The 24459-nt window shown below is 51.6% G+C and overlaps 1 protein-coding gene across 1 annotated transcript; it reads right to left on the reverse strand.

Annotated features, from left to right (window-relative positions):
• Positions 1-822: 822 nt before the first annotated feature.
• On the reverse strand, positions 823-24008 carry KCNG4 (potassium voltage-gated channel modifier subfamily G member 4). The gene is made up of 3 exons (XM_523443.8): positions 23668-24008; positions 20726-21521; positions 823-7019 (listed from the first exon to the last, which is right to left on the reverse strand). The coding sequence occupies exons 2-3, from the start codon at positions 21479-21481 to the stop codon at positions 6216-6218; spliced, it is 1560 nt and encodes a 519-aa protein (XP_523443.4). The 5' UTR covers positions 21482-21521; positions 23668-24008; the 3' UTR covers positions 823-6215.
• Between the last annotated feature and the right edge of the window lie 451 nt (positions 24009-24459).

Genomic DNA, 24459 nt, shown 5'->3' on the forward strand with positions numbered 1-24459 from the left:
CCAGAGGCTCATAGACCTCTGGAACCTCATGGAAACTCCCAGCTAAGCCTCCTGGGGCTGAGAGTCTTCTGCTAAGCCTTCTGGTCACCACATTCTAAAGTGACATCTAGGCTGGTCATGGTGGGCTCACACCTGTAATCTCAACACTTTGGGAGGTTGAGGCAATAGGATTGTTTGAGCCCAGAAGTTTGAGGTCAGCCTGGGCAACATAGTGAGATCCCATTTCTACAAAAAATAAAAAAATTAGCCAGGCACGGTGGTGCATACCTGTGGTCCCAGCTACTCGGGAGGCTGAGGCAGGAGGATTGCTTCAGCCCAGGAGGTCAAGTCTGCAGTGAGTTACGATTGCACCACTGCACTCCAGCCTGGGCAACAGAGCAAGATCCTGTCTCAAAAAAAAAAAAAATCAATTAATCAAAAATAAAGGTGCACCTAGAAAGCTGAGGGCCATGATGTGGGGAACTTACTTTCAAATGGTTCAATAAACATATTATTAACAATACCATGTAGGTATGACAAAAATATAGATGGAGCAGGCCAGGCGCGGTGGCTCATGCCTGTAATCCCAGTACTTTGGGAGGCCGAGGCGGGCAGATCACAAGGTCAGGAGATCGAGACCATCCTGGCTAACACGGTGAAACCCTGTCTCTACTAAAAATACAAAAAGTTAGCCAGGCGTGGTGGTGGGCACCTGTAGTCCCAGCTACTCGGGAGGTTGAGGCACGGGAATCACTTGAACCCGGGAGGCGGAGCTTGCAGTGAGCCGAGATGGCACCACTGCACTCTAGCCTGGGCAGCAGAGCGAGACTCCGTCTCAAAAAAAAAAAAAAAAAAAAAAAAGATGGAGCAAAGGAGAAAGCAGATGGACAAAATGCAAAAACAAACAAACAAACAAAAGTGGTGTTGAGGTGTTTTATGCGCTATTTTTGTTCTTGCAACTTTTTTGTGGGTTTGACATATTATCCAAGTAAAATGTTAAAAAATCAATTGCTTGGTGACTAGTAACCTTTCATTAGGTGATCCCCAGGATTAGCATGTCACTGTGAGGAAGAGGAGGCAGGGAGTTTTATACGCTGCTGGAGAAAGGCAGGCCACTGAGTGTGTGTAGCCAGGTAGCCAGGTGCTTCCAGAATGAGGCCTCATGGTGGGTGAGGTGCCCTGATGTGGTGGGCGGGAAGTGGAAAGAGATCTCAGTGAACTTACATTCAAACTTGGACTACTTGCCAATTTTTGCCAAGGGAGCAATTTTGTGGATAGTCAAGGGACAGAGTCTGTTTTTCTTTCTCACCTCTCTCCGTGTTCTTATCTGCCCCTCTCCGTAGTATCAACTGTGGCAATGAGCCCTACTTCCCAGAGTCACAGATTGTCCAAACTGGGAAGGACTTTAATCCTCTCATCTAAACTTTCCCTGGGATAAATGAGAAAATGAAAGTCTGGTAAAACTGATTTGTGTAACTTTTGTGTAACACAAAGTACATGGGACACCCGAAGACATCTGCTCAGGACAGCGTGGCAAAGTGTTGTTACCATCTCATCTTCAATCTTTTCTTTGAGGGCTTGGGCGCTGTTTTACATGAGCCTAAGAGCAGCAGCATGACAGAGTGTTCTGCTGGAAATTGAGATACTTGGATCTAACTAGATGAACTGGCTGTGTGGCCTTGGGTTGGTGGCCCTCCCTCTCTGAGCCTTAATCTCTCCATCTTTTTTTTTTTTTTTTTTTTTTTGAGACTGGGTCTAACTCCATCGCCCAGGCTGGAGTGCATTGGTGCCATCATAACTCACTGCAGCCTCGACCTCCCAGGCTCAGGTGATCCTCCCACCTCAGCCTCCTGAGTAGCTGGGACTACAGGCACGTGCCACCACAGCCTGCTAATGTTTGTATTTTTTGTGGAGACTTGCTTTTGCCATATTGCCCAGGCTGGTCTTGCGCTCCTTGGCTCAAGTGATCTGTCCACCTTGGCCTCCCACAGTGTTGCGATTACAGGCATGAGCCACTGGGCGGGGCTTCATCTCTCCATTTTAAAATGAGGGAGTTGATTTACTTAAGAATTTGTTGTCCTTCTGGAGGGGTCATTGATTCCCTTGAGAATCCGATGGAATCACTGGACACTTTGCACTGTGACATGCACGTCATCTGCAGAGGTGCACGGGACCCTCGTGGAAACTCCCTGCTCGGATTGACTGTCTTCCAATGAGACTTCCAGTTACCATATTCTAAAGTCCTAAAACCATCGAAACAGAGTCAACGGGTCCCCAGTACAGTCTTGCATCCCTTTCATGCTATTGAAGAATTAACTCACCCTTCTCCATCTCACTTCTTGGGCTCAATTCTGTCTGGCTAGGACACGCTGAGTCAAAGTTTCCCAGTTACCTCTGGCAACCACGTCGACAATACAACACGAAAATGGCTCGCCGTAAAGGGCCGTTTTCTCTTTGCCTTCAGCTGGAAGATGTCCACCTTTGGCTACAGTCATGCCCACTGGCCTCAGAGAAAACAAGTGCTTCTGGGTAACATAAGGGACCTTTCAGCCAACAGGGGTGAAGAAACTGCCTGGTAACTTGCTTGTCACTTCCACCCCATTCAATCAGCACGAAGGAAAGGCGGTTCGGCAAGGTTAGACTAAAACAATTTAGACGCGTCTCCTGGGACATGACCAGGGAGAAAAAATAGAGCGTTTAATTAAGCCCCACATGCGAGCAATCAATTCCAATTTTCCATGTCTAATTTAGCGGAGAGTCTCAACTGGGTGAACATTCAGACACTATAGAATCTCATAATGGTGGTGGTGCTTCACCTAATTTTGATTTTAAATGTTTCTTTTAGTGCTGGCACACTTTGGTGAAGAGGTCTGGTAGGTGAAGCAGAGGAGAAGGGACATGCCTGGGTAGAAGCCCATTACAGGGATGGGCAGAGCTGTCATTAAGAAGTTTTGCACCAGGCATGCAGCACAAAATATGTCTTCGATGAGAAGGCAGGGCAGATGTGGGGGCTGATGTGGGTCCCAGACGTTCCAGTGGCTGTTTAAGCTTTGTCTCTGGTTCCAGAATGAGCTTACCACTTAGTTCAAAGGGCTGGGCTGGACACTGACTGGAAGGAGAGGAGACTGGGGATTTGCACATTCTTTTCAGTGTCATTAATTGCAAATGTTTTGCCCCAGGAGGCAGAGCTCTGCCTGCTTTGCTGCTGGTCTTCCTCATGCACAGGACAGTCCCTGAGCTTGCTTTGTGGAACCCAGGTCAGAAAACCACAGATCTAGTCCAACACCTGCCTGCAGCTAACTGAGGGGGAAGGGGCCTGCCCGAGGTCACACAGGGAGTGAAGACACTGGGTTTCAGCCAGTGCCCAAGCCAGTCAGCCCCCAGAAAGAGAGTAAGTGGGAGACTTTGTCCTTTTACTATTTTGCCTAAGAGTAGTTATTAAAATGTTAGTCAGGGTTGGGCGCGGTGGCTCATGCCTGTAATCCCAGCACTTTGGGAGGCCGAGGCGGGCGGATCACGAGGTCAGGAGATGGAGACCATCCTGGCTAACATGGTGAAACCCCGTCTCTACTAAAAATACAAAAAATTAGCCAGGCGTGGTGGTGGCACCTGTAGTCCCAGCTACTCAGGAGGCTGAGGCAGGAGAATGGCGTGAACCCGGGAGGCGGAGCTTGCAGTGAGCCGAGATTGAGCCACTGCACTCCAGCCTGGGTGACAGAGCGAGACTCTGTCTCAAAAAAAAAAAAAAAAAAAATGTTTGTCTGGGCCGGGCGTGGTGGCTCGTGCCTATAATTCCAGCACTTTGAGAGGCCGAGGCAGGCGGATCACCTGACATCAGGAGTTCAAGACCAGCCCGGCCACGTGGTGAAACCTTGTCTCTACTAAAAATATCAAATTAGCTGAGCATTTGATCCCCAAATAGCTGAGATTACAGGTGGTGGGTGCCTGTAATCCCAGCTATTTGGGAGGCTGAGGCAGGAGAATTGCTTGAACCCGGGAGGCGGAGGTTTCAGTGAGCTGAGATCAAGCCACTGCACTCCAGCCTGGCAGACAGAGCAAGACTCTGTCAATAAATACATAAATAAATAATAAATAAATGTTAGTCTGGAACAGAAACACTTCTGTGGCTACTGTCCAACGTGCCTGTGACATGGAATTTCTAGCCAGCGCTTATGGGAATCTGCCTGTCACTTTGTGGAGTGGAGTGGCCATCCAGGCTGGGGATTTTATAGGGTGCAGGGGCTTTCCTTGTGTCATGGCCACTGGACCACTATGTGACCTGGTGACATGTCAGCTTGGGAAAGATTAGGGTCTAAAAAAATGGGGACATGTGCCCGTATCAGCTGGGGGGACACCTGGAGGACTCCAAGGAAAGGCGGACTCCCCAGGAGGCCAAGGCTCCCTGGACACTAGATGCTGGTGCAGGGTGCTTCCTGGGCCAGAGCCCTCTGCCACGCTGCTGTCTGGCATTGCCATCAGTGGAGGACTATGCCTGGCACACAGCGGGAAATCGCAAAAAATTAGCAGAATGAATGAACAGCAAGGAACTTGTTACCAGTGGTAAAATGCTGACAACTCTCATACGTACACGGTATCAGATTGGCAGGGCCGAAACCACTTCACTGTCAACCTGTTTTGATCTTGTGCACTTTCTTCAGGAGTCCTAGAGCCAACAGCAAACTCCTGTGTGGGCCATGCCACTCTGGGGAAGTGCCATCAGGATGTCTCCAAGGTGTGTCCTGCTGGGAGAAGCCAGGATTTGACAGAATCTTGCAGGATTAAACCCGTGAAAGAGGGAGGGCTGTCTTGCCTGAATGGCTCAATGGCTCCTCATCCCAAACTGGGCTTCTCACGCCCAATCCAGCCTCATCATCTCCCTAACCCACAGCCTGTGCACATCACTCTGCCCTCCATAAAGCATTCAAGGCCCACGCCTTCTCATCCCAACCCAGCTGTTCAGCTTCATCTCCTAAAATACACCTCTACTCTCCAGCCCTGCCCATGTCTCTGTGAGGCCTTTGGGAGCCCACTGCTTGGAAGTCATTGCTCCTTCCTGCCTGCTCTCAGAATATGCTGGTTTATCTCCAGTGACTCAGACCTCCATCTGCCTCCTCCCCTGGATGCAAAGGACAGACCCTGTTCACAGATGAATGGAGAAATGAATACATTGAAATGTGAGCTAAGAATGTCTATCTTCCAGCATGGAGATGACTAGTCTGGGAAGCCAGCAAGGGACAGCACCTACAATACCCCTTGTTTCTATGCCAAAGCTACATTGAGTCCATGGGGGCTCAGCTGTGGTTGAAAAGCCAAGGTCCCCTGCAGTGTGGGAGCAACCAGCAGCAGGAACGATCCTCTCAAGGGACAACATGGACCCTGAAAGAGTTTGTCTCTGTCAAGGCTAAGGACTGGATAACTGGAGAACACCACACCAAGAGTCCAGGCGGCTAGGGAGGGCCTGGCTGTGCTGGCAAGTGGAGTTTCTGCCCAGGTCCCAGGTCCCAGGTCCCAGGTCCCAGGTCCCAGGTCCCAGATCCCAGGCATGCCTGGGGATGCCTGCTCCTTCTTGAGCTCCAGGTAAGGGATGGCAGGCTTGGGGGCGTCAGCCTCAACATGGGATTTACTGCAAAAAGGCTGATTCTGCCTTCTTAGCTACAAGTGTTCAGAGCTGGCGGGAGGTAGCAGCATTAGGGAAATATCACTGGTGGTGGTGAGCAGAAGGAGAACATATTGATCCCTCTGGAACCCGTGGAAAGGTTGGGTGGGGAGATCTGATTAGAGGGGTTTGCAGTGACTGGACCTTTGATTTCCAGTAGTGGCATGGCCCAGGAAGGAGGGTGTTAGGGAAATCATGAAATTCCATAGGCTCAGTATGCAAATACCAATGGTTACCAGTTCTGTGGGCATCCAGAACCCAGCCTGGGATGTTAAAGCCTCTGCTGGGAAGGAAAAGAGAATGAAAGGAGACTGAGCTACTCCAGCAAGATTGGACATGCTCAGTAGATGGGCAGAGAGCGGAAAAGGCAAGCAGGCTGGACACAGTCAGCCTGGGACATCGGGGCCCCGAGGGACAAGGATCACAGACACACAGCCTCTGTGGCCTTATGCCCCTCCAGCTTTGAAAGTCTTCCCTGGGCTCTAGAAACACCACCAGGTGGTCTATGCGGGGTACCCTTGAGTGTGTTTCAGGCAGGGTGATGGGTTGAGGTTACCATGTAGTCATGGGGGGTGCTGAGTTACATGTGCATGATAGGCAAGGCTGGGCCCTCCAGGATTAGGTCATTGACATCGTTCATGAGCTCATGTTCACTGGCCACATGGGGGTCCAGGAGTTCACATTCACTGGCCGGACTAGTGTTTTGGAGGTGGCGGAGGCGGGCCTGAAGCTGCTCCTGCTCCTTCTTGAGCTCCAGGTAGGAGTGGGAGAAGGTGTGGAAGATAGACGTGGCCGGGAAGGCCATGATGAGGATCCCGCTCAGGATGCTGCTGAGGGCCACCATCTGGCCTGGCACACTGCGGGGCACCATGTCCCCGTAACCCACCGTTGTCATGGAGATGATGGCCCACCAATAGGAGGCGGGGATGCTGGTGAACTCCAGCACCCGCCCGGACTCCTTCTCGGCCACGTAGACCAAAGGGGAGAAGAGGGTGACAGCCACGGCCAGGAAGAGAAGGAGCAGGCCGAACTCACGTGTGCAACGGCGCACGGTGAGCCCCAGCGTCTGCAGCCCCAGCGAGTGGCGAGCCAGGCGCATCACGTAGAGGATGCGCAGCGCCCGCAGCACACGCAGGACCAGCCCCACCTTCTCCAGGTAGGAGCTCCCGCTCGGCCTCTCGCCATCCTCCGGGGGCTCCTCAGACACCGCCAGCGACACGTAGTATGGGGAGATGGCCAGGATGTCGATGATGTTCAGGGGCCCCTGGAAGAACTGACACTTGTCTTGGGCCTGGACAAACCGCAGGCAGAACTCCAGGGAGAACCAGGCCACGCAGATGGTCTCCACGATGAAAATATAGTAGCACTTCCGAGAGCATTCGCCCTGCGGGGAGAAGAGGCAACAACGTGGGGTAGAGAGTGGACCCGCAACAGTGCTGGAAATCGGGGGACGGCTTCATGCCCATGAGCTTTGTGCTGTAAACTTAGTCGTCCACCAGAACCTCCTTTGACACAGTTTTCCAGTTGTGGCTGGGTACACAGCACATTGGCTAGGTCAGAGACTGTTCTTTCTGGCTTCCCTTGCCGCTAGGTGTGGCCAAATATGACTAAGTCCTCACCTCCGGACTGGAAACAGAAGTGATGCAAACCACCTCTGGATCTAACTCTTGCACACTCTTTCCATCCTTCCTGTGAGCCGGGACAGCACAGATGGGCCTGCAACCCAGCTAAGAAGAGAGGACTGGACCAGCGCCCCAGGGGAGGAGGGAACATCAAGGCGGGAGAATCTGGAATAAGAGTTGTCGATACTCACCTACATCCCTCACCTTGGGACTATTGCACAAGAGAAAAATTTGGCTTAAAACTATTCTAGTTTGGGGTCTCTTTGTTATAGCTGCCAGCCTCTACCTTAGTGACGTTAAGTACCTTGGGGGACCACGCACTGCTCTCCTGCTGTCACTCAAGCCACATAGCAATGTTATGAGCAGGCAGTGTGACCCCATTTGATGGCCCAGGAAGTTGGTCACAGCAGTGAAGTGACTCGCCTGAGCTCACATACATAGGAGGCGGTACCAGGGTCTCTTAGCCACTGTTGGCTATTTTGTAACTTTGTTGTTTACCACCCCTCATTCATTTAGCTAACAGAAATGTATGGAGGGCCCACTTTGTGCCAGGCATGGTGCTAACCCCGGGCATTCTGTGACTAGACAAACAGATATCGTTTCTGATGGCTTGAAGGCTGGTGGGGCAGAGAGGGTTCCCGAATCCCCAAGACAGCCCTTGGGATGTGTGATTGCTGCCTTCGACATGCGGGATTCTAGCTCAGCAGTTCCAGCTGGGTGGGGGCCGTTCTGAGTTCTGTATTTTGTTCTTCCTCCCCAGTAGTTCAGGGTAGTTCCACCAGCCCTTCTGCCACTCAAAGTGTGGACCTTGAGCCAAAAGCATCAGCCTCCCCGAGGAGCTTGTTAGAAACACAGCATCTCAGGCCCCACCCCGTACCACGGAATCATATTCTGCAGTTAACAAGGTCTCCAGGTGACTCATGCAAACTGAAGTTTGACAGGCACTGTTCTAGTGTGTGGTTCTCAAGCTTGGCTGCATGTTGGAATCACCTGGGGGTTCTTTGAAACATTCTGTTGCTTGGGCAGGGTCCTCCCAAGATTCTAATTTAATTAATCTAGGTTTGAGCTGTGCAGTAGAATTTTCCAGAACCCCCATGGATAATTCAAATGTGGAGCCAGGGTAGAAAACTTTGCTATACATATTTACACACACACACACACACACACACACACACACACACACACAGATATGTATACTTGATGGATGAATGGATGAATGGCCAAAGCAACTTCTCTGTGTAAAAGGCAAGGTGTTGACAACCACAGTTTTCTCTGGATTAAAATGCTCTGAAGTGGAAAAAGAAATTATTTCCAGTGTCCACAGAAATCATAAATTGAAATGTTCTTTATGCCTGGCTGCTGGAGAAAGAGAAAGAGACTGAACCACGCCAGTCTCTATTTGCCTGTCCAGGGCAGGGCACCTTTCTGGCTGGACTTCTGTGTGGACTATTGCAGGGGTGGGAGTCAGAGGCAGCACTGCCAAGGGGTGGAGTCCAGAGTGTTCCAGCCTCTTCTTTGGAAACTGAAGTGCAGAGAGGGTCAGTGGCCACTGCGAAGCCACACAGCAAGTTTTTAGCAAGACTGGAGAATCAGGAACTTTCTGTGCCCTACCGGCCTTCAAGCCCCCCAGAAACCATGTCTGCTTGTCTAGTTACAATACTCTCAGAGCCTAGCGCAGTTTCAAATCCCATCTCTTCCACTTACTTGGGCAAATCACTTGTATCCTCTGTACTTTCAGTTGTCTAACCTCTGGAGGGCTGTCATGATGAATGGAAATTATGCATATAAAGCCATTAACAGGACCGTGCACCCAGCAGGCACAGGATGCACTGTAGCCATTTTAACCCAATCATACACTGGTCATGGACCACAGTCTCCTGGTCAGTGTAAGGGTAGTAATACCTTCTTCCTGTAGCTGGATATTACAGGAAGATGAGGGGATTCTCCAGCCCACCGAGAGGTCTTTGCCATGACTGCCCAGGGTTTGCTTCAGGATCCTGAAGGGCTCAGAAGTTTTGGGTTCTGATTCCCCAGCCCTGCTACAAACTTGCTGTGTGACTTTGCAGCGGCCACTGGCCCTCTCTGTGCTTCAGTTTCCAATGCAGAGTTTGGAACAGAATTGGTATTTCTGAAAGCTGATTTGGAAACCCTGGCCCCAGAAGCCCCCAGGGTGCTAGTTGTAAATGCAGATTCTTGGGCCCCCATCACAAAATCCAAACCTTAGGGTGGGGCCCGGGAATTTACATTTTGGTAACTGCCCCCCATTCACTCTGAGGCACCTGGAAAGTTTTCAGACTCTGAGCTAGATTCTGCCTACAAGGCCTCTCTCTTTGCAGACATCCTTGGAGTTTCTCCCTAGGCTTAAAATACTTATAGCCTGGGAATAACTTTTCCATACTGATGACCCGATAGCTCAGGAAGGTGACTCCTGAGAGGCCGAGAAGGCGCTGCCAGGTCCTCCTCCTGCCTGTGGGGCTGGCATTTGGACACTCAAGCCATGCACACCGGCTCCTGCCCACCCACGGCCTGGCCCTCTGGCCACCTCTCTGGACTGCAGCAAGGGCTCTGCTCTGCCGCGTCACTGCACCTGCATCAGGCTCTGCTGTGCATCCTAAATCCAGCCTCCCAGCACTGGTTCCTCAGAAATGCTGGCATTGGGGCAGGGGGTGTTTATGGAGTGTGGGCAGAGGAAATAACTCCCAGCTTAGCAAACATTCGAAGAAAAGAAAAAAAGGGGAAAGAAGGAAAGAAAAAAGTTTTCCTTTCTCCCTTTGTGGAAGTTCTGTGCTTAAACCCAGAAAGTTCCAGGTCCTAGGAACCCCCTGGGCCCTGGGCACACCGGGATGGTTGGTCACCCTATTCCTAGCCCTTGTCACAGGCAGAGCGAGGTGTGTTCTGGCTCCTTCCTGCAATGAAGAAGAGCAAGCGTCAGCCCGGAGAAGGCCCAGGGTGTGAATGATGAAACAACACCGATGAATCCCACAGGCATGAGGTGGAGCAAAGCAAGCCGGGTGTGTGTTTCCATTTGCGGGAAGCTCGAGAACAGGCAGCCTCATCTAGGGTGCACAAAGTGATCAGAACAGTGGCTGCCTCTGGGTAGTGTAGGGATGGCCTGTGAAGGGCCATGAGGGAGCTTTCTGGGGTCACAGAAATATTCTATACTCACAGGGGAGAGGCTGACACGGGTGCATCTGTTTATTAAATTCTACACCTAAGATTTGTGCATTTCAGTGTATGTACATTTCACCTGTAAAACTGTAAAAGAAAAATAGTAACAAATGATGATAAGTGATTTGAGGTGGAGAGGGGATGGAAAGAGAGGAAACAAGAATAGCAGAATATTGGCTGGGCACAATGGCTCACGCCTGTAATCCCAGCACTTTGGGAGGGCAAGGTGGGTGGATCACCTGAGGTCAGGAGTTCGAGACCAGCCTGACCAATATGGTGAAAACTTGTCGCTACTAAAAATACAAAAATTAGCCAGGCATGGTGACACATGCCTGTAATCCCAGCTACTTGGCGGGCTGAGGCAGGAGAATGGCTTGGACCTGGTAGGCGGAGGTTGCAGTGAGCCAAGATTGCACCACTGCACTGCAGCCTGGGCGATAGAGCGAGACTCCGTCTCAAAGACAAACATACACAAAAGCGGCAGAATATTGACCATTGTGTGTAGCTAAGTCATGGAGTCATGGTTTCCCAGAAGTTCCTTATATTATTCTATTTACCTTGTAAATGTCTGAAGTTCTCCATGATGAAAAGTTAAAAAAAAAAAAAAGGATAATCAAAACCACAATAAGACACAAATTGACATCCACTAGGATGACTAAAATCATAAAGACAGACAACAGCCAAGTGTCAGTGAGATTGTGCAGAAACTGGAACCCATCACTGCTGGTGGGGATGTGAAATGGGGCAGCGGCAGTGGAAACAGTTTGGCAGGTCCTCAAAAGGTTAAACAGAATTACCATGCAACCCAGCTGTTCGACTCCTAGGTGTATAGCTCAGACAAATGAAAACACACGTCCACACAAAAACTTGTACACAGGCCGGGTGTGGTGGCTCACGCCTGTAATCCTGGCACTTCGGGAAGCCGAGGCGGGTGGATCACCTGGGGTCAGGAGTTTAAAACCAGCCTGGCCAACATGGTAAAACCCCATCTCTACTGAAAATACAAAAATTAGCCAGGCATGGTGGCGGGCGCCTGTGATCCTAGCTACTCGGGAGGCTGAGGCAGGAGAATCACTTGAACTCAGGAGGTGGAGGTTGCAGGGAGCCAAGCTTGTGCCACTGCACTGCAGCCTGGGCGACAGAGCTAGACTCTGTCTCAGAAAAAAACAAAACAAAACAAAACCCAAAAAAACTTGTACACAAAAGTCCATGGTAGTATTATTCATAATAGCCCCAAAGTTCAGACAACTTAAACATCCATAAACTGATGAGTGAATACATAAAATGCGGCCTATTCATACAATGGAATAGTAGTCAGCCATGAAAAGGAATGAAGGGTTAAATCGTGCTACAACATGGATGCACCCTGAAAACACGATGCTGAGTGAAAAGAAGCCAGACACAGACACCACATGTTGGGTGATTCCACTTATGTGAGATGTCCAGAGCAGGCAAATCCACAGAGACAGAAAGCAGAGGGGTGGGTGTCCGGGGCTGGATGGAGGAGGAGGGTAGCAGTGATGGCTGCACAGCTCCACGATCATACTAAAGACCACCGAACTGTGCACTTTAAAAGGGCCAATATTGTGGTATGGGAGTTATCGTCTGAGTCTGAGCTGGTTGAACACTCCTGGGGGAGGCAGGAAGTGGAAGTAGTGGGGGTCCCACAGCCTGGCCCGCACCTGTTTCATGCAGCAGCAGAGCGGGGCTTCCTGAGGGCAAAGCCGCTGCCCTGGGGGCCCTGCAGATGCAATGAGGGCCAGTTCTGGAAGCTCCATCTGGGAGGGGCTCAGGGCCCACAGTCTTGACCTTGGAGACTTCCTCGCCCCCTCTGTCCCTCCCAGCAAAATCCTGCCAGCCCCACTTCAGAACGTGGCCACCTCTCACTTCTGCAGCTCCTTAGTCAGGGCTGGTCCATTCTGCAGCTCGGCATCCCTCCCTCCCCTCCCTCCTGCTGTGAGTTCACCATTTGTGCCTTTGGCCCTGGCCCGAGGCCCTGAGCTGTTTCCTCTGAGGCTCTCCTGGGGCCTGGATGTGCTGACTCACTCCTCTGCCCACTCCTTTAGCCACTTTTCTCTCAGCCAGCCGTGCCCTCCGCTACCCTCCCCTCCTTTACTCCGCTCCCGTGGGCCTCCCGCCAGGCACTACTCACCGTGAGCCGCAATCCCTCCTCCCCAGGTCTCCCCCCCACTCCCCCCCCCGCCCACTCCTTCTAGCAGCTGTCCCCACTTCCCAACCCTGGGACACAAGGGCTCTGAGAGTGCTGGAACCAACCGGACGGGGTCAGCCCCACCATGGGACCTGGCCCATGAGTCATCTCTCTGAAGGCGTCTTCCCTTCTGTGAAGTGGGGAAGGTAACTCTCATCCCACAGGGCGATTTTGGGCACCGGGGAGACCTGCTCAGGGATGCTGCGGTGTAGGAGCTTCCCAAATCTACGCTGCTTCTCTTCCTCCTCAGTCCTCTCCCGCTGCTGCCCTCTGGTTCACGCCCTGTGGCTGATCCATCACGGGCTCTCCACGGCCTTCACCTTGGGCGGGTTGGATGGCTGACTTCTCTTCTAGAGGTTCCAGCAAATTCTTACTAGAAAGCAGCTGCCACTGGCCTGGGCATGGTGGCTCACGCCTGTAATCCCAGCACTTCGGGAGGCTGAAGTGGGCAGATCACTTGAGGCAAGGGAGTTTGAGACCAGCCTGGCCAGTGTGTGGAAACCCTGTCTCTACTAAAAACACAAAAATTAGCCTGGCATGGTGGTGCACACCTGTAATCCGTTACTCGGGAGGCTGAGGCACGAGAATCACTTGAACCCAGGAGGTTGGAGGAGAGCCGAGATTGTACCATTGCACTCCAGCCTGGGCAACAGAGCAAGACCCTGTCTCAAAAAAAAAGAAAAAAAAAAGCAGCTGCCACTGAGGGAGCATTACTAGCTTAGCTGCTGTCAGGCAAGTTGCATAACTTCTTGAGACCCAGTTTTCTGATCTGTAGAATGGGGTTGTGGTGAGGATTAAATTAGGAAACAGGGAAGTGACTAGCACGGGGCCAGGAGCCCAGCAGGGGTCTAAGAAGTATCCACTGACTCTGAATCTCACAGTGGTTCTCCCCGTGTGGGGAAGGCGGGCCGCCATCCCATCGCCTCTGTGCTGGTGTCCCCTCAGCAGTCACCGAAGGAGAGACCTAGGGACTCTCCCAGTGTCCAGCACAGGCCCGGCCTCCAGGGGCCCTTCCTGAAGGACTCGTGAATAAGTGTGCGTGGTGGCGTCTGCATGGGGCGTTTGAGGGGGCTGGAGTTGGACCTGCAGAGGTGGGGGGACTGTGAGGAGGCAGAGGAAACAGTGTCACCTGCAGAGCATCAAGGAGGCCCCAGGCCAGGAAACAGGGAATATTGCTTCTTGGCTGGGATATAGGGAGAGGCACAGCTGCAGGAAAAAAACAAAAGCAACAAAACTAGGATAAGAAGCATTCGCTAGAGCAATTACCAAATGCCACCAAGCACAGAGAAGCTCCAGAGAGCAGGCCAGTTCTTTAGGAAGCTGATTCATGGTCCGAGAAAGGGACAGATGAGGAGGCAGGAGCTGGCTCTTGTACAGGGCCTCTTACTAAAGGGTGAGGAGGCAGGGAGGTGGAAATGGCACCCCAAAAGGTGAGCTGCATCCCAGGGAGGAGGCCCCAAGAGTCCCGCCTGGTCTTTGAAAAATCTCTCTCTGTGGGCCAGGCACAGTGGCTCAGGCCTATAATCCCAGCACTTTGGGAGGCGAAGGCTAGTGGATCACCTGAGGTCAGGAGTTCGAAACCAGCCTGGCCAACATGGCGAAACCCTGTCTCTACTAAAAATACAAAAATTAGCTGGGCATGGTGGTGGGCGCCTGTAGTTCCAGCTACTCGGGAGGCTGAGGCAGGAGAATCGCTTGAACTCAGGAGGCAGACGTTGCAGTAAGTTGATATCGCGCCACTGCACTCCAGCCTGGGTGACAGTGAGACTTCATCTCAAAAAAAAAAAAAAAAAAAAAAAAGCCAGGCATGGTGGTGGGCGCCTGTAGTCCCAGCTACTCGGGAGGCTGAGGCAGGAGAATGGCGTGAACCCGGGGGGCAGAGCTTACAGTGAGCCGAGATCACACCACTGCACTCCAGCCTGGGTGACAGAGCAAGACTCCGTCTCAAAACAAACAAACAAAACTCTCTCTGTGCCTTCCTTCCCCTGCCCTCCACCTTAGTAAGACACTGAAATGTCTACAGTCCAGGATGAGAGGGAAGGCGAGGACCAAAGAGTCCGTGCAGTTCTGCTCCCTAAGCCCACCATGGTTCTGCAGAGACATCACCAAGGGCACCTTACTTGGTTGCCATAGGGTGTGCATGTCCCCCTGACAATATCCCTGAAAGCCCCAGGCAATGCTGTGGGGCAGGCGTAGCACCCAAGATGGGAGGAGAACCGTGGGAAGGCCGGCAGGGCTGGTCCTGAGCGTGGCGAGTTCGCCTGCTTCTCTCACCGGGTCTCCAGCCAGAGCAGGCTCTCAGAAAAGACGCGCCGACAGCTGGAGCAGAGGAGGAATGAGGGCACACACTGGAAGGCGATGGAGAGGACATTGGAGCCACCGGCCCCTGACTTGGCCATTGCTATTAGGTTGGAGGGAGCCAGGGATGGAGGCTGGTGAGCAGAGCAGCAGAGCAGGTGCAGGGGTGTGAGCCCAGCCCCAAGGGGGAGCAGAACAACAAGCGTCCACTCTGTGCTGGCCCCTGATATACAGGCTCTCGTTCAGTCCTCAGCACTGCCCTCTGAATAGTGTTATGATTGTCCTCTTTGCTGGGTGAGGAAATAGAGGCACAGAGAAAGAAAAGGACTTGTCCAAGGGCAGAGCCAGGGAGTGGGAGAGCTGGAACTCGACCCAGGACGAGCAAACTAAAGATGCTGGCCCTTACCATGACCTGATACTATCTGCAGTGGTTGGGATGTCTTAGTAGCAGGAAAGAGGAAGAAAGACGGTCCACTGCAGGTGGCCAGTGGTGTTCAGGCTTCCAGGAGGGAGGGAAAGGCAGAGCTGCCCGGCCAGGGCTGAGGCCACATGGAGAGGGTGCGAGGGATGCATGGCAGGGAGGACAATGAAGGCAGAGGGAAAGGAAGAACCTGGGAAACTGCAGCAAACAGACCAGGACATGAGGCTGCAGGTGCCCAGGGCTGGAAGGACACTAGGGACCAGTCAGCCTGTAAAATGACAAGTCCAGACCATCATTTTACCAGCAGAAGGTTGAGGTCCAGGGGTAGACGTGACCTGCCCTGGATCTCCCAGTGCATTCAAGTGAGAGTCAGGGTCGGGCGTGGTGGCTCAAGCTTGTAATCTCAGCACTTTGGGAGGCAGAGGTGGGTGGATCACCTGAGGTCAGGAGTTCGAGACCAGACTGGGCAACATGGTGAAACTTCATCTCTACTAAAAATACAAAAATTAGCTGGGGATGGTGTCGGGTGCCTATAATCCCAGCTACGTGGGAGGCTGAGGCAGGAGAATTGCTTGAACCCGGGAGGAGGAGGTTGCAGTGAGCTGAGATCACACCACTGCACTCCAACCTGGGTGACAAAAGCAAAACTCCATCTCAAAAAAAAAAAAAAGGGTCAGGACTAGATCTCGAATCCTGCCTATTGAAAGGGGTCTTTGTGGCAGCTGTGGGAACAGAATCCTGGCTTCATGTCTCAAACCCATCTTGTTCCTTGGAGGTGGGGGTCGGTCTTTGGAATGTGTCTTTCTATCTTCAGCTATCAACATGGAGCAGGCCATCAGTGCTGGATGGATTAAGCAATAGTGGCATATACATACAGTGGAATAGTATTCGGCCATGAAGAGGAATGAAGGTCTGACACATGGCACAGTGCATGGACCTTGAAGACATGATGCTGGAGCAGGAAGCCAGTCACAGAAGACCACACCTGGCATGATTCTATTTCTATGAAATGTCCAGAATAGGCTAATTCATGGAGATAGAAAGCAGATGGGTGGTTGCCAGGGGCTGGTGGGAGAGGAAGGAGGAGAGACTGCCTAGTTGGGACAGGGTTTTCTTTTGGAATGCTGAGAAAAAGCTTTGGAACTAGACAGAGGTGATGGTGGCTGCAGAAGATTGTGATTGTACTAAATGCCACTAAATTGTTCCCTTTAAGGTGCTCAATTTCATGTTATGTAAATGTCAACTCAGAAAAATGAAGCAGGGGGCTGGGGTGTGGTGGCTCACGCCTATAATCCCAACGCTTTGGGAGGCCGAGGTGGGAGAATCACTTGAGCTCAGGAGTTTGAGACCAGCCTGGCCAACATGGTGAAACCCATCTCTACAAAATGTACAAAAACTAGCCAGGCGTGATGATGCCTGCCTGTGGTCCCAGCTGCTCAGGAGGCTGAGGCAGGAGGATTGCTTGAACCTGTGAGTCAGAGGCTGCAGTGAGCTGAGATTGTGCCACTGTACTCCAGCGTGGGTGACAGAGTGAAACCCTGTCAAAAAAAAAAAAAAAAATAGAGCAGGGCTGCTCAGAATCTAAGCTCCAAGGAAATAAGAAATTTGTCTTCTCTCCAGCACCCAGAAGAATGGACTTTAGTAGGCAGTCAATGACTGTTGTTGAAGGATGGTAAAGGATGAATGTTTGGTTTCCTGTTTACTACTGAATGAATGAATGAATGAATGATGATCAGTATGACGGACTTTCGCTGAGCACCTCTGTGTGTCGGCACTGTCCCAGCTGCTTTATGCACCACATGACCCCTTGAGGGAAGTGCTTAGAGCACCCCCATTTCATAGAGGAGGAAACTGAGGCTCAAGGAGGTTAAGTGACTTTCCCAAGATCACTGGGTTAGTCATGGGTGAGGCCAAGATTGAAACCCAGGGCATCTGGCCTTCGCACCATCATGCTGGCCTGAGAGCTGTTTTACAAAGTCTGGCTGCCTTAGAAGCACAAAAGGCCCCTGAGGCTGAGGTTCTAGACTAGAGGCGAAGTGGCCCAGAATTGAAAGTTAGGGCTGGGCACAGTGGTTCATGCTTGTAATCCTGGCAGTTTGAGAGGCCAAGGCAGGCAGATCGCTTGAACTCAGGAGTGTGAGACCAGCCCGGACAACATGGGGAAACCCTGTCTTTACAAAAAATACAAAAAATTAGCTGGGTGTGGTGACACACACCTGTAGTCCCAGCTACTTGGGGGGTTGAGGTGGGAGGATCACTTGAGCCCAGGAGATGCAGGCTGTAGTGAGCTGCCAAGATCATGCCACTGCACACTAGCCTGGTGATAAAGTGAGACCCTGTCTCAAATTTAAAAAAAGAAAGAGACAGAGAAAGAAAGAGAAGGAAAGAAGGGAAGAAAAAGAAAATGAAGGTAGGAAGAAAGAAAACAAAAGAAAAGGAAAGGAAAGAAAGATGGTATCAGTGTTGTGTAGTCACAGGGGGTCGGATTTTAGAGCCAATCAGAGGTGAGTTCAAATCTTAGCTCTGCCACTTACTGTGAGCTTCAGAAAGTGATAAAACCTCTCTGAGCCTCGGTTTCCTCATCTGTAAAATGGGGGTAGAAGTGGTATTCACTTCCCCATGCTGCCACAGGGATGAAATCAGTCCATGGTGTCAAATGCCAGCCTCACGAGCGGCACTTAGGAGGCATCGGTTCTTTCATCCTTTTGGGGAAGAGACCCCCCTGGGAAATCCAGAACTTTAAAATCCGGTGCCCCTTAGAAGAGCTCAGGTGCTGGCTTGGTCCTTCCTGTCTACACTGCCTCTTCCCTTCTCCATTGTAATTTTTTTTGAGATGGAGTTTTGCTCTTGTTGCCCAGGCTGGAGTGCAGTGGCACAATCTTGGCTCACTGCAACCTCTGCCTGAGGGTTCAAGTGATTTTCCTGCCTCGGCCTCCAAAGTAGCTGGGATTACAGGCACATGCCACCACACCTGGCTAATTTTTTTTGTTTTTTTGTTAGTAGAGATGGAGTTTTACCGTGTTGGCCAGGCTGGTCTCGAACTCCTGACCTCAGGAGATCCACCCACCTCGGCCTCCCAGAGTGCTGAGCTTACAGGCGTGAGCCACTGCACCCAGCCTCCATTGTAATTTGCAATCTCTGGCACAGACCTTTTACCCCACTGTCAGGTTTATGCCAACGGACGTTGCTATGAGAAGGCAGAAAAACAGAAAACTGCTTACAGCAAATGTCCATCCATTGTTTCTGTTTCTGATGGAAGAGTTCTGTGGGTTATAGCCCTGGGGTCTGTTCCCCCCCCCATCGTGACATTAATTCTTCAGCGTGGATGGTATCAGGGTCAATTTACAGGACACTGGCCCCACACTCAATGGGCACTGCCTGTCCCCAGAAGCAGCTGGTCCCTCTCAGACTGACATTCCCTGAGGGCAAATAAGGAATACAAAGCACGTGTGTGCAGGAAGAGGGCACCATCCTTTTACGTAAATGTGAGGTCACCGTCTTGGGAGAACAAAGACTGTCCCGTCCTCAGCCTCCCTGCTCTCTGAATTATTATCTAAACGGGAACACAGACACTCTCCGGGCAGCACCTCAGCCTGTCTCTGGGCACACACACAAAGGCGCTTTCACTAAGGAGAAAGCATAAAGATATTGTGGCTGGGCCCGGGCATAAATCTCTCTTGTCCCAGGAGCAGACGTGGCTGCCTGATCCTCGGCTGAAACTTCGGCTGCGCGGGTCTGCGGGCCCACCTCTCCCCTCTAATTTGATTTCCTGAGTCACTGTTAAGCCAGGCCTGGGTTCATACCCTGCGTAATTTTCAAAGCATTAGGTTTTGAAAAGATCTTGGCCCTCTGCGCGACCGAAATCCTGGCTCCTACCCAATTTCTCCCCTCTCTGGAAATCTCTAAGAGGAACAGCCTTGTGAGCATCCAGGGGCCTTTCTTTATTAACTGGGATCAGGGCACCCTTAAGAAATGGGGTAGGGAAGCCGCTTGTTTTGTCTTAATCTTTGTACTGCAGAGTCCACACATAAATATTTCTGTGAACAAGCAGGCTCTTAAATCTCATGCTTTTATGCTGTAGAATGAAAAAATGCCTATGATTGGCATTGTCATCTTCTCCATGGGAAAACAAGCTGTTTAAAGGTCCAAATATATTGTGGGCTTTTTTAGGGCCAAAATTTTGTAGGTTGGACAAGACACATTTTATTCAACCCATATTTACTGGGATCCTACTGTCTGTGAGGCATGGCCTGGTTCTCCATTTAAGTCTTTTCTATCTGGCAAGTTCTCTGATCCTGTTGTCCTGCCCTGGGACATATCTTTAAGCAAAGAGAACTTAGGTGGGCTGGCAACTGTTAGAAGCCAAATAGAGCAAGCACCATCTTACGTATGTGTTTAGCTTCTCTCTCTGTTGATTACAAGGTAAGCTCCAAACGTTAAGATGATGGGCAGCCCTGGGGGAGCTCGGTGCTGGAGAGGAGTGATTTTTTAAATCAGGAAGCAATCTAGTTCTCTGTTTGAAGCTTTCCAATAACCCTCTCAACCAAATGCTAGGATCTTATTTCACTTCTCAGACCATCTGGCCCCCGAGTGGAGGGAGGGTGTCTCAGGGTCTCCTGTAACTCCCTGCAAAGGGGACGAAGGTGTGGGCAAGCAGCACTTTTTACTCTGGCCTCCTGGGGCAGAGTGACTTACAGATCAGCTCATCTGTGAGTTTCCCATCCAGTGGGACGGGCCCAGACACTGAGCACTGCAGGGAAACTGAGGCTGGGGACCTTTGCATCATTGGCGTCCTTACTGTGGAGCTCCGAGGAAAATAAATGGCCTGTGCCTCAGTTTCCTCATCTGAAAATGGAGTGGGGATGCCCAGGAGAATGTTAGCTCAAGAAGGCAGGGATTTTATGTTTTTGACCTGCTCTAGGGCTTAGCACAGAGTGCTGTTCAGTAAACACATGTTGAGTTCACTGGGTGAGTAAACCTTCGAGGTGATGTTACCCATTTCACGGAGGGGGAGAGAGGCTCAGAGAGGAGGTGGAGTGATTTGCCTGTAGTCACAGAGTCGGGAGAGCTGGGAGAGGTGACACTGTGTCTGTCTGGCCCACTGAGTCCACGCATGGCTGAGGGCCACGTAATGACTTTCACGGTGAGCCTTAGGCACTTTTGCCTTTGCAGGACTCCAAAAAAAAAAAAAAAAAGAAGGAAAATTATCTTTTATGACTGATGGCCTAATAATGAATATAACCCATGTTGGATAATATTCATTTTTTTCTTCTTATTTTAAGATCTGAAGACATTTTCTTGGGCCCCTAAAAGACATCTCCACCCAGGCACCCTGCGGGATGGAGCCGTGAATCCCATCAGACGCCGCTCACCTGGTCCTCCTCTGCCCTAAGGTCGGGCATGGTGCTGACACACAGGCTGACGGCCGTGGTGGCCACGAAGAGGATGGAGAGGCAAGCGAAGACCTTCCCGGGCAGCCCGGACTGCGGGTTTTCAACCATCTCGCGCAGCCGGTTCATGCACAGGCCCCAGCGCGAGGAGTGCGAGGCGGGGCGGCGGGTCTCCCTCTGCTGCCTCAGTACGTCCTCCCTGTGCAGCTTGGCCAGCTCCTCCAGCTCCTCCAGCTTCCTCAGTAGCTTCCGCAGGCAGCACCTCTCCAGGTGGGCCTCCTCGATGCCCCAGTAGGCCAGCTCCTCCTGGAAGGACAGCGCGCACATCTCCTGCAGGAGCACCAGCTTCCCGGCCGCCAGGAAGCTCACGATCACCCCGAAGGCGCTGGGGCTCCTGTCGAAGAAGAACTCCTGGCTGGCCTCGTCGTAATCATCGCAGAGCTGCGCGATCTCCTCGTAGCTCCGACAGAGCCTGAGTTTGCTCAGGCGGCTCAGCGGGAACTGGTCCAGTGTGCTCCAGGGGAGGAGATACCTCCTGCCCCCCACGTTGATCAGGATCTCCTTCTTCAGGTCCACTGGGGAGGCGTCCAGGGCACCCACCTTCTGCACCCTCCGGTAGTAAAGGCCCTTGATGGACGGTGTCTCCATGGGGCTGGACAGGAGCTGACTCCAAGGGCTGTGGGAACCATAGTGGTGGTGTCTGGGATGCAGGCCCCGGTCTCTGGAAGGCATGGGCATTGCTGAAGACCAACAGGTAGGAAGCGCTGGGTTTACCAGTCTGAAACCCAAGGGACAAAGAGCAAGAAAAAGGAAGGGAAATCAGTCTTGGGGCAAAGAGTCCTGGATGTCACGACTGCAGATGTTCTTACGTGTGCTTTCCTGTGACTGCATCTGCATGGCTTGTTCTTTTAACCTTTAGTTCAACACATATTTATTGAGCACCTACTATGTGCTTGGGATACATCAGTGAACAAAACCCTTCCCTGGTGGAATATCTACCGACATCTCAGAAGGATGTCTCCAGAATAGACGTTGCATGGATGGGGGCTTGAGTAATTCAGTCCTGAGCTGGACAAGTCGGAGCGGTGCCACTTCTGGGCTCTGTGGTCTCAGGTATGTGGCTTAACCTCTCTGATCTCAGCATCATTCATTCAAATGACAAGACTCATACTAATCTTGCAAGGTACAGGTAGTAAAAATAGAGCTTAAGAATGTAGGCTCTCAAGTTCACTGGCAGGGACCGATCCCGATGGACTGCCAGCACAGGTGGGTTACTCAGTGTCTCTGAGTCCTTTGCTTTATCTGTATGACTGGGGCAGTTTGAGTGCCCACATCATAGGGCATGGCAAGGGTTATATGCAGTAATATACAAGAAAGTGTGTATTAATAATACTTCTAGATGCTTCTGACATGCCTGGCTTCCCCTAACTCACCTCAACAACCTCATGAAGTAGACATAAGAGCTCCACTTTATAGATAAGGAGGCTGATGCACGGAAGGTTTGCGTGTCTTGCCTACTGTTTAGCAAGCACCTGACATCAGGAAGGTTCAGCGAGGGTCTGTTATTAAAGGTTCGAGTAGCCCAGGAATGTGACTATGCTTAGCGAGCATCCAAGCATCTAGGTCTCAGGAGGAACTCCACCAGTCTCGCTTAATCCCTCTTGGTTGCTTCCTCATTTGGGGAGGCCTTTGCTAAGGGGACGGAGGAGCATTGCATACTTGCAATCACAGTACTCCTCCATGTTCGTTGCGTGCTTGCCTCAGCCATCCTTGCTGTGTGACCTCCAGCCAGTTACTCCCCCTCTCTGGGCCCGCAGGCTTTTATCTGCAGAATGAAGGGGCCTCCAGCCGCAGTGGTTCACGCCTGTAATCCCAGCACTTTGCGAGGCAGAGGCAGGCAGATCATCTGAGGTCAGGAGTTCGAGACCAGCCTGGCCAATGAAACCCTGTATCTACTAAAAATACAAAAATTAGCTAGGCATGGTGGCATGTGCCTGTAGTCCCAGCTACTCGGGAGGCTGAGGCAGGAGAATCGCTTGAACCCGGGAGGCGGAGGCTGCAGTAAGCCGAGATTGCGCCATTGCACTCCAGCCTGGGCAACAGAGCGAGACTCCATCTCAAAAAGAAAAAAACAAAAAAAAAAATGACGGGGCCTCTAATGCTGTCTCCATTTCAGACCTATATGAGGTGCTTGACTTAGTGTGAGTGTTTTAGATTTAGCCAATTCACATATTTAAAAAGTCCTTTCCATAATATTTCTCACCTTCAGATCCTGCAACCATTTCTTATGCTATTCATTCTAGCCAAAGCCATTTCCAAAGCATCTATAAGCTTACATTTTCAGATGCACTCCACTCCAGTCAAGAGAAAAACTTGGCAGTGGAACGGAAATCAAAGTTCCTCTCAATTTCAGAGCCGGTTGGATTCCGGTGGATAGTGGAGAGTGAATCGTAACCTATTTCACACTCTTGCTCCCTACACAACATTCTGTTGCTCTGAATGCATTACTTTGCTCACAGGGAATGGCCAGAGGAGGATGAGGAGCCTGCAGAGAGAAGAGTATTTTGAAATCCGGGGAGCCCTTTGCAAGCTTCCTCATTTTCCCAGTGCAAAAACCAAGACCCAGCGAGCGGAAGTAACTTGTCCAAGGTCACACAGCAAATCCGAATCCAACCCAGCACTCTGTCCCCCAGCCTGGGGCTCCTTCCAGAACCTGAAAACTGCCCTTTCTGCATTCACTGAATAAACCCAATTTTGCCATCTACGGCTCTCCAAACAGCTGGCAAACAGCTCCTTCTGGAGCACGGGAAAGGAATTCACTCAAACCAGCACTTTTGCCAAGGATGTTTAACAGCTTTGACTTCCCCCCTGGCCCCCGCCCGCCCTACAGCAAGCAGTAACTCTTCCCCTCCAGTTTAACTCACCTTCTTGTCTCAGGGAGCCAGTTTCCAGCTGTTTCTCTGCCAGGCAAGGGGAGCCCATCTCTTGGTGCCCAGGGAAGGGACAGGTTTCTGGTGGAGATGAAGGGGAAGAAAAAAACCCCCAAAACAGCAGTTTCTAGCAGAGTTAGTTTCCAATCTTTCTTCCCGTGCCTCCTCCAGAAACCAGAAGTTCATTCATTCTGCATCTCTCTCTCCAGCAGCTGCAGGAGAGCCCTGGGGGATTGAGGTGGGATTTTTTTTTTTTTAAAGGACCCAGAAGCCCCTTTCCTTATGAGAGATGAGGGTCTCGGGGTTCTTGCTGGGAGGGAGCCAGGGCAGCTGTCCCGGTTGAGCAGTGGACTCTGCACTTCAAGTCCCACGGGGACAGCCAGTGTGGGGGGGGGGGGGTGGAATGGGAAGGGCTTAGAAATAATCTCTCCATCAGCCAGTAGCAGGAAGAAGCAGCAGCCGCTGCCACTCTGCCAACCGCCTAGGAGGCAAGGGGAGCTGTCCTCCCTCCCCTGGCATGGAGGAGCACAACTCGGGAGGAGCAGAGGGCAACTTGGGGCTGGAGGCATCTGCAGCTACATGTCCCAGGCACCCCAGAGTCTCTCGGGGTATGCTGATGATGGTGACAGGCTCAAGTTGAAGCTGCAGGGGGAACTTTTTGCTGCTTTTAACCAGCCCAGGCCTGGGACAGGTTCAGACAGAAGCCCAGGCTCTGAGCGCTGGGTGGGAGTCAGGGGGGCTGTGTTACAGAATAGGAATAGGAAGAGCTGTGAGCTTGGAATTCAC

The sequence above is a fragment of the Pan troglodytes genome, chromosome 18, assembly GCF_028858775.2.
Source record: "Pan troglodytes isolate AG18354 chromosome 18, NHGRI_mPanTro3-v2.0_pri, whole genome shotgun sequence".
Taxonomy (NCBI): Eukaryota; Metazoa; Chordata; class Mammalia; order Primates; family Hominidae; genus Pan; species Pan troglodytes.

Excerpts from the sequence above, each read along its gene's own strand:
- KCNG4 (XM_523443.8), bottom strand. The coding sequence starts at position 21,481 with ATGCCCATGCCTTCCAGAGACCGGGGCCTGCATCCCAGACACCACCAC. Across the intron at positions 7,020-20,725 it reads TTAGGGCAGAGGAGGACCAG|GGCGAATGCTCTCGGAAGTG; the intron begins GTGAGCGGCGTC and ends TTCTCCCCGCAG.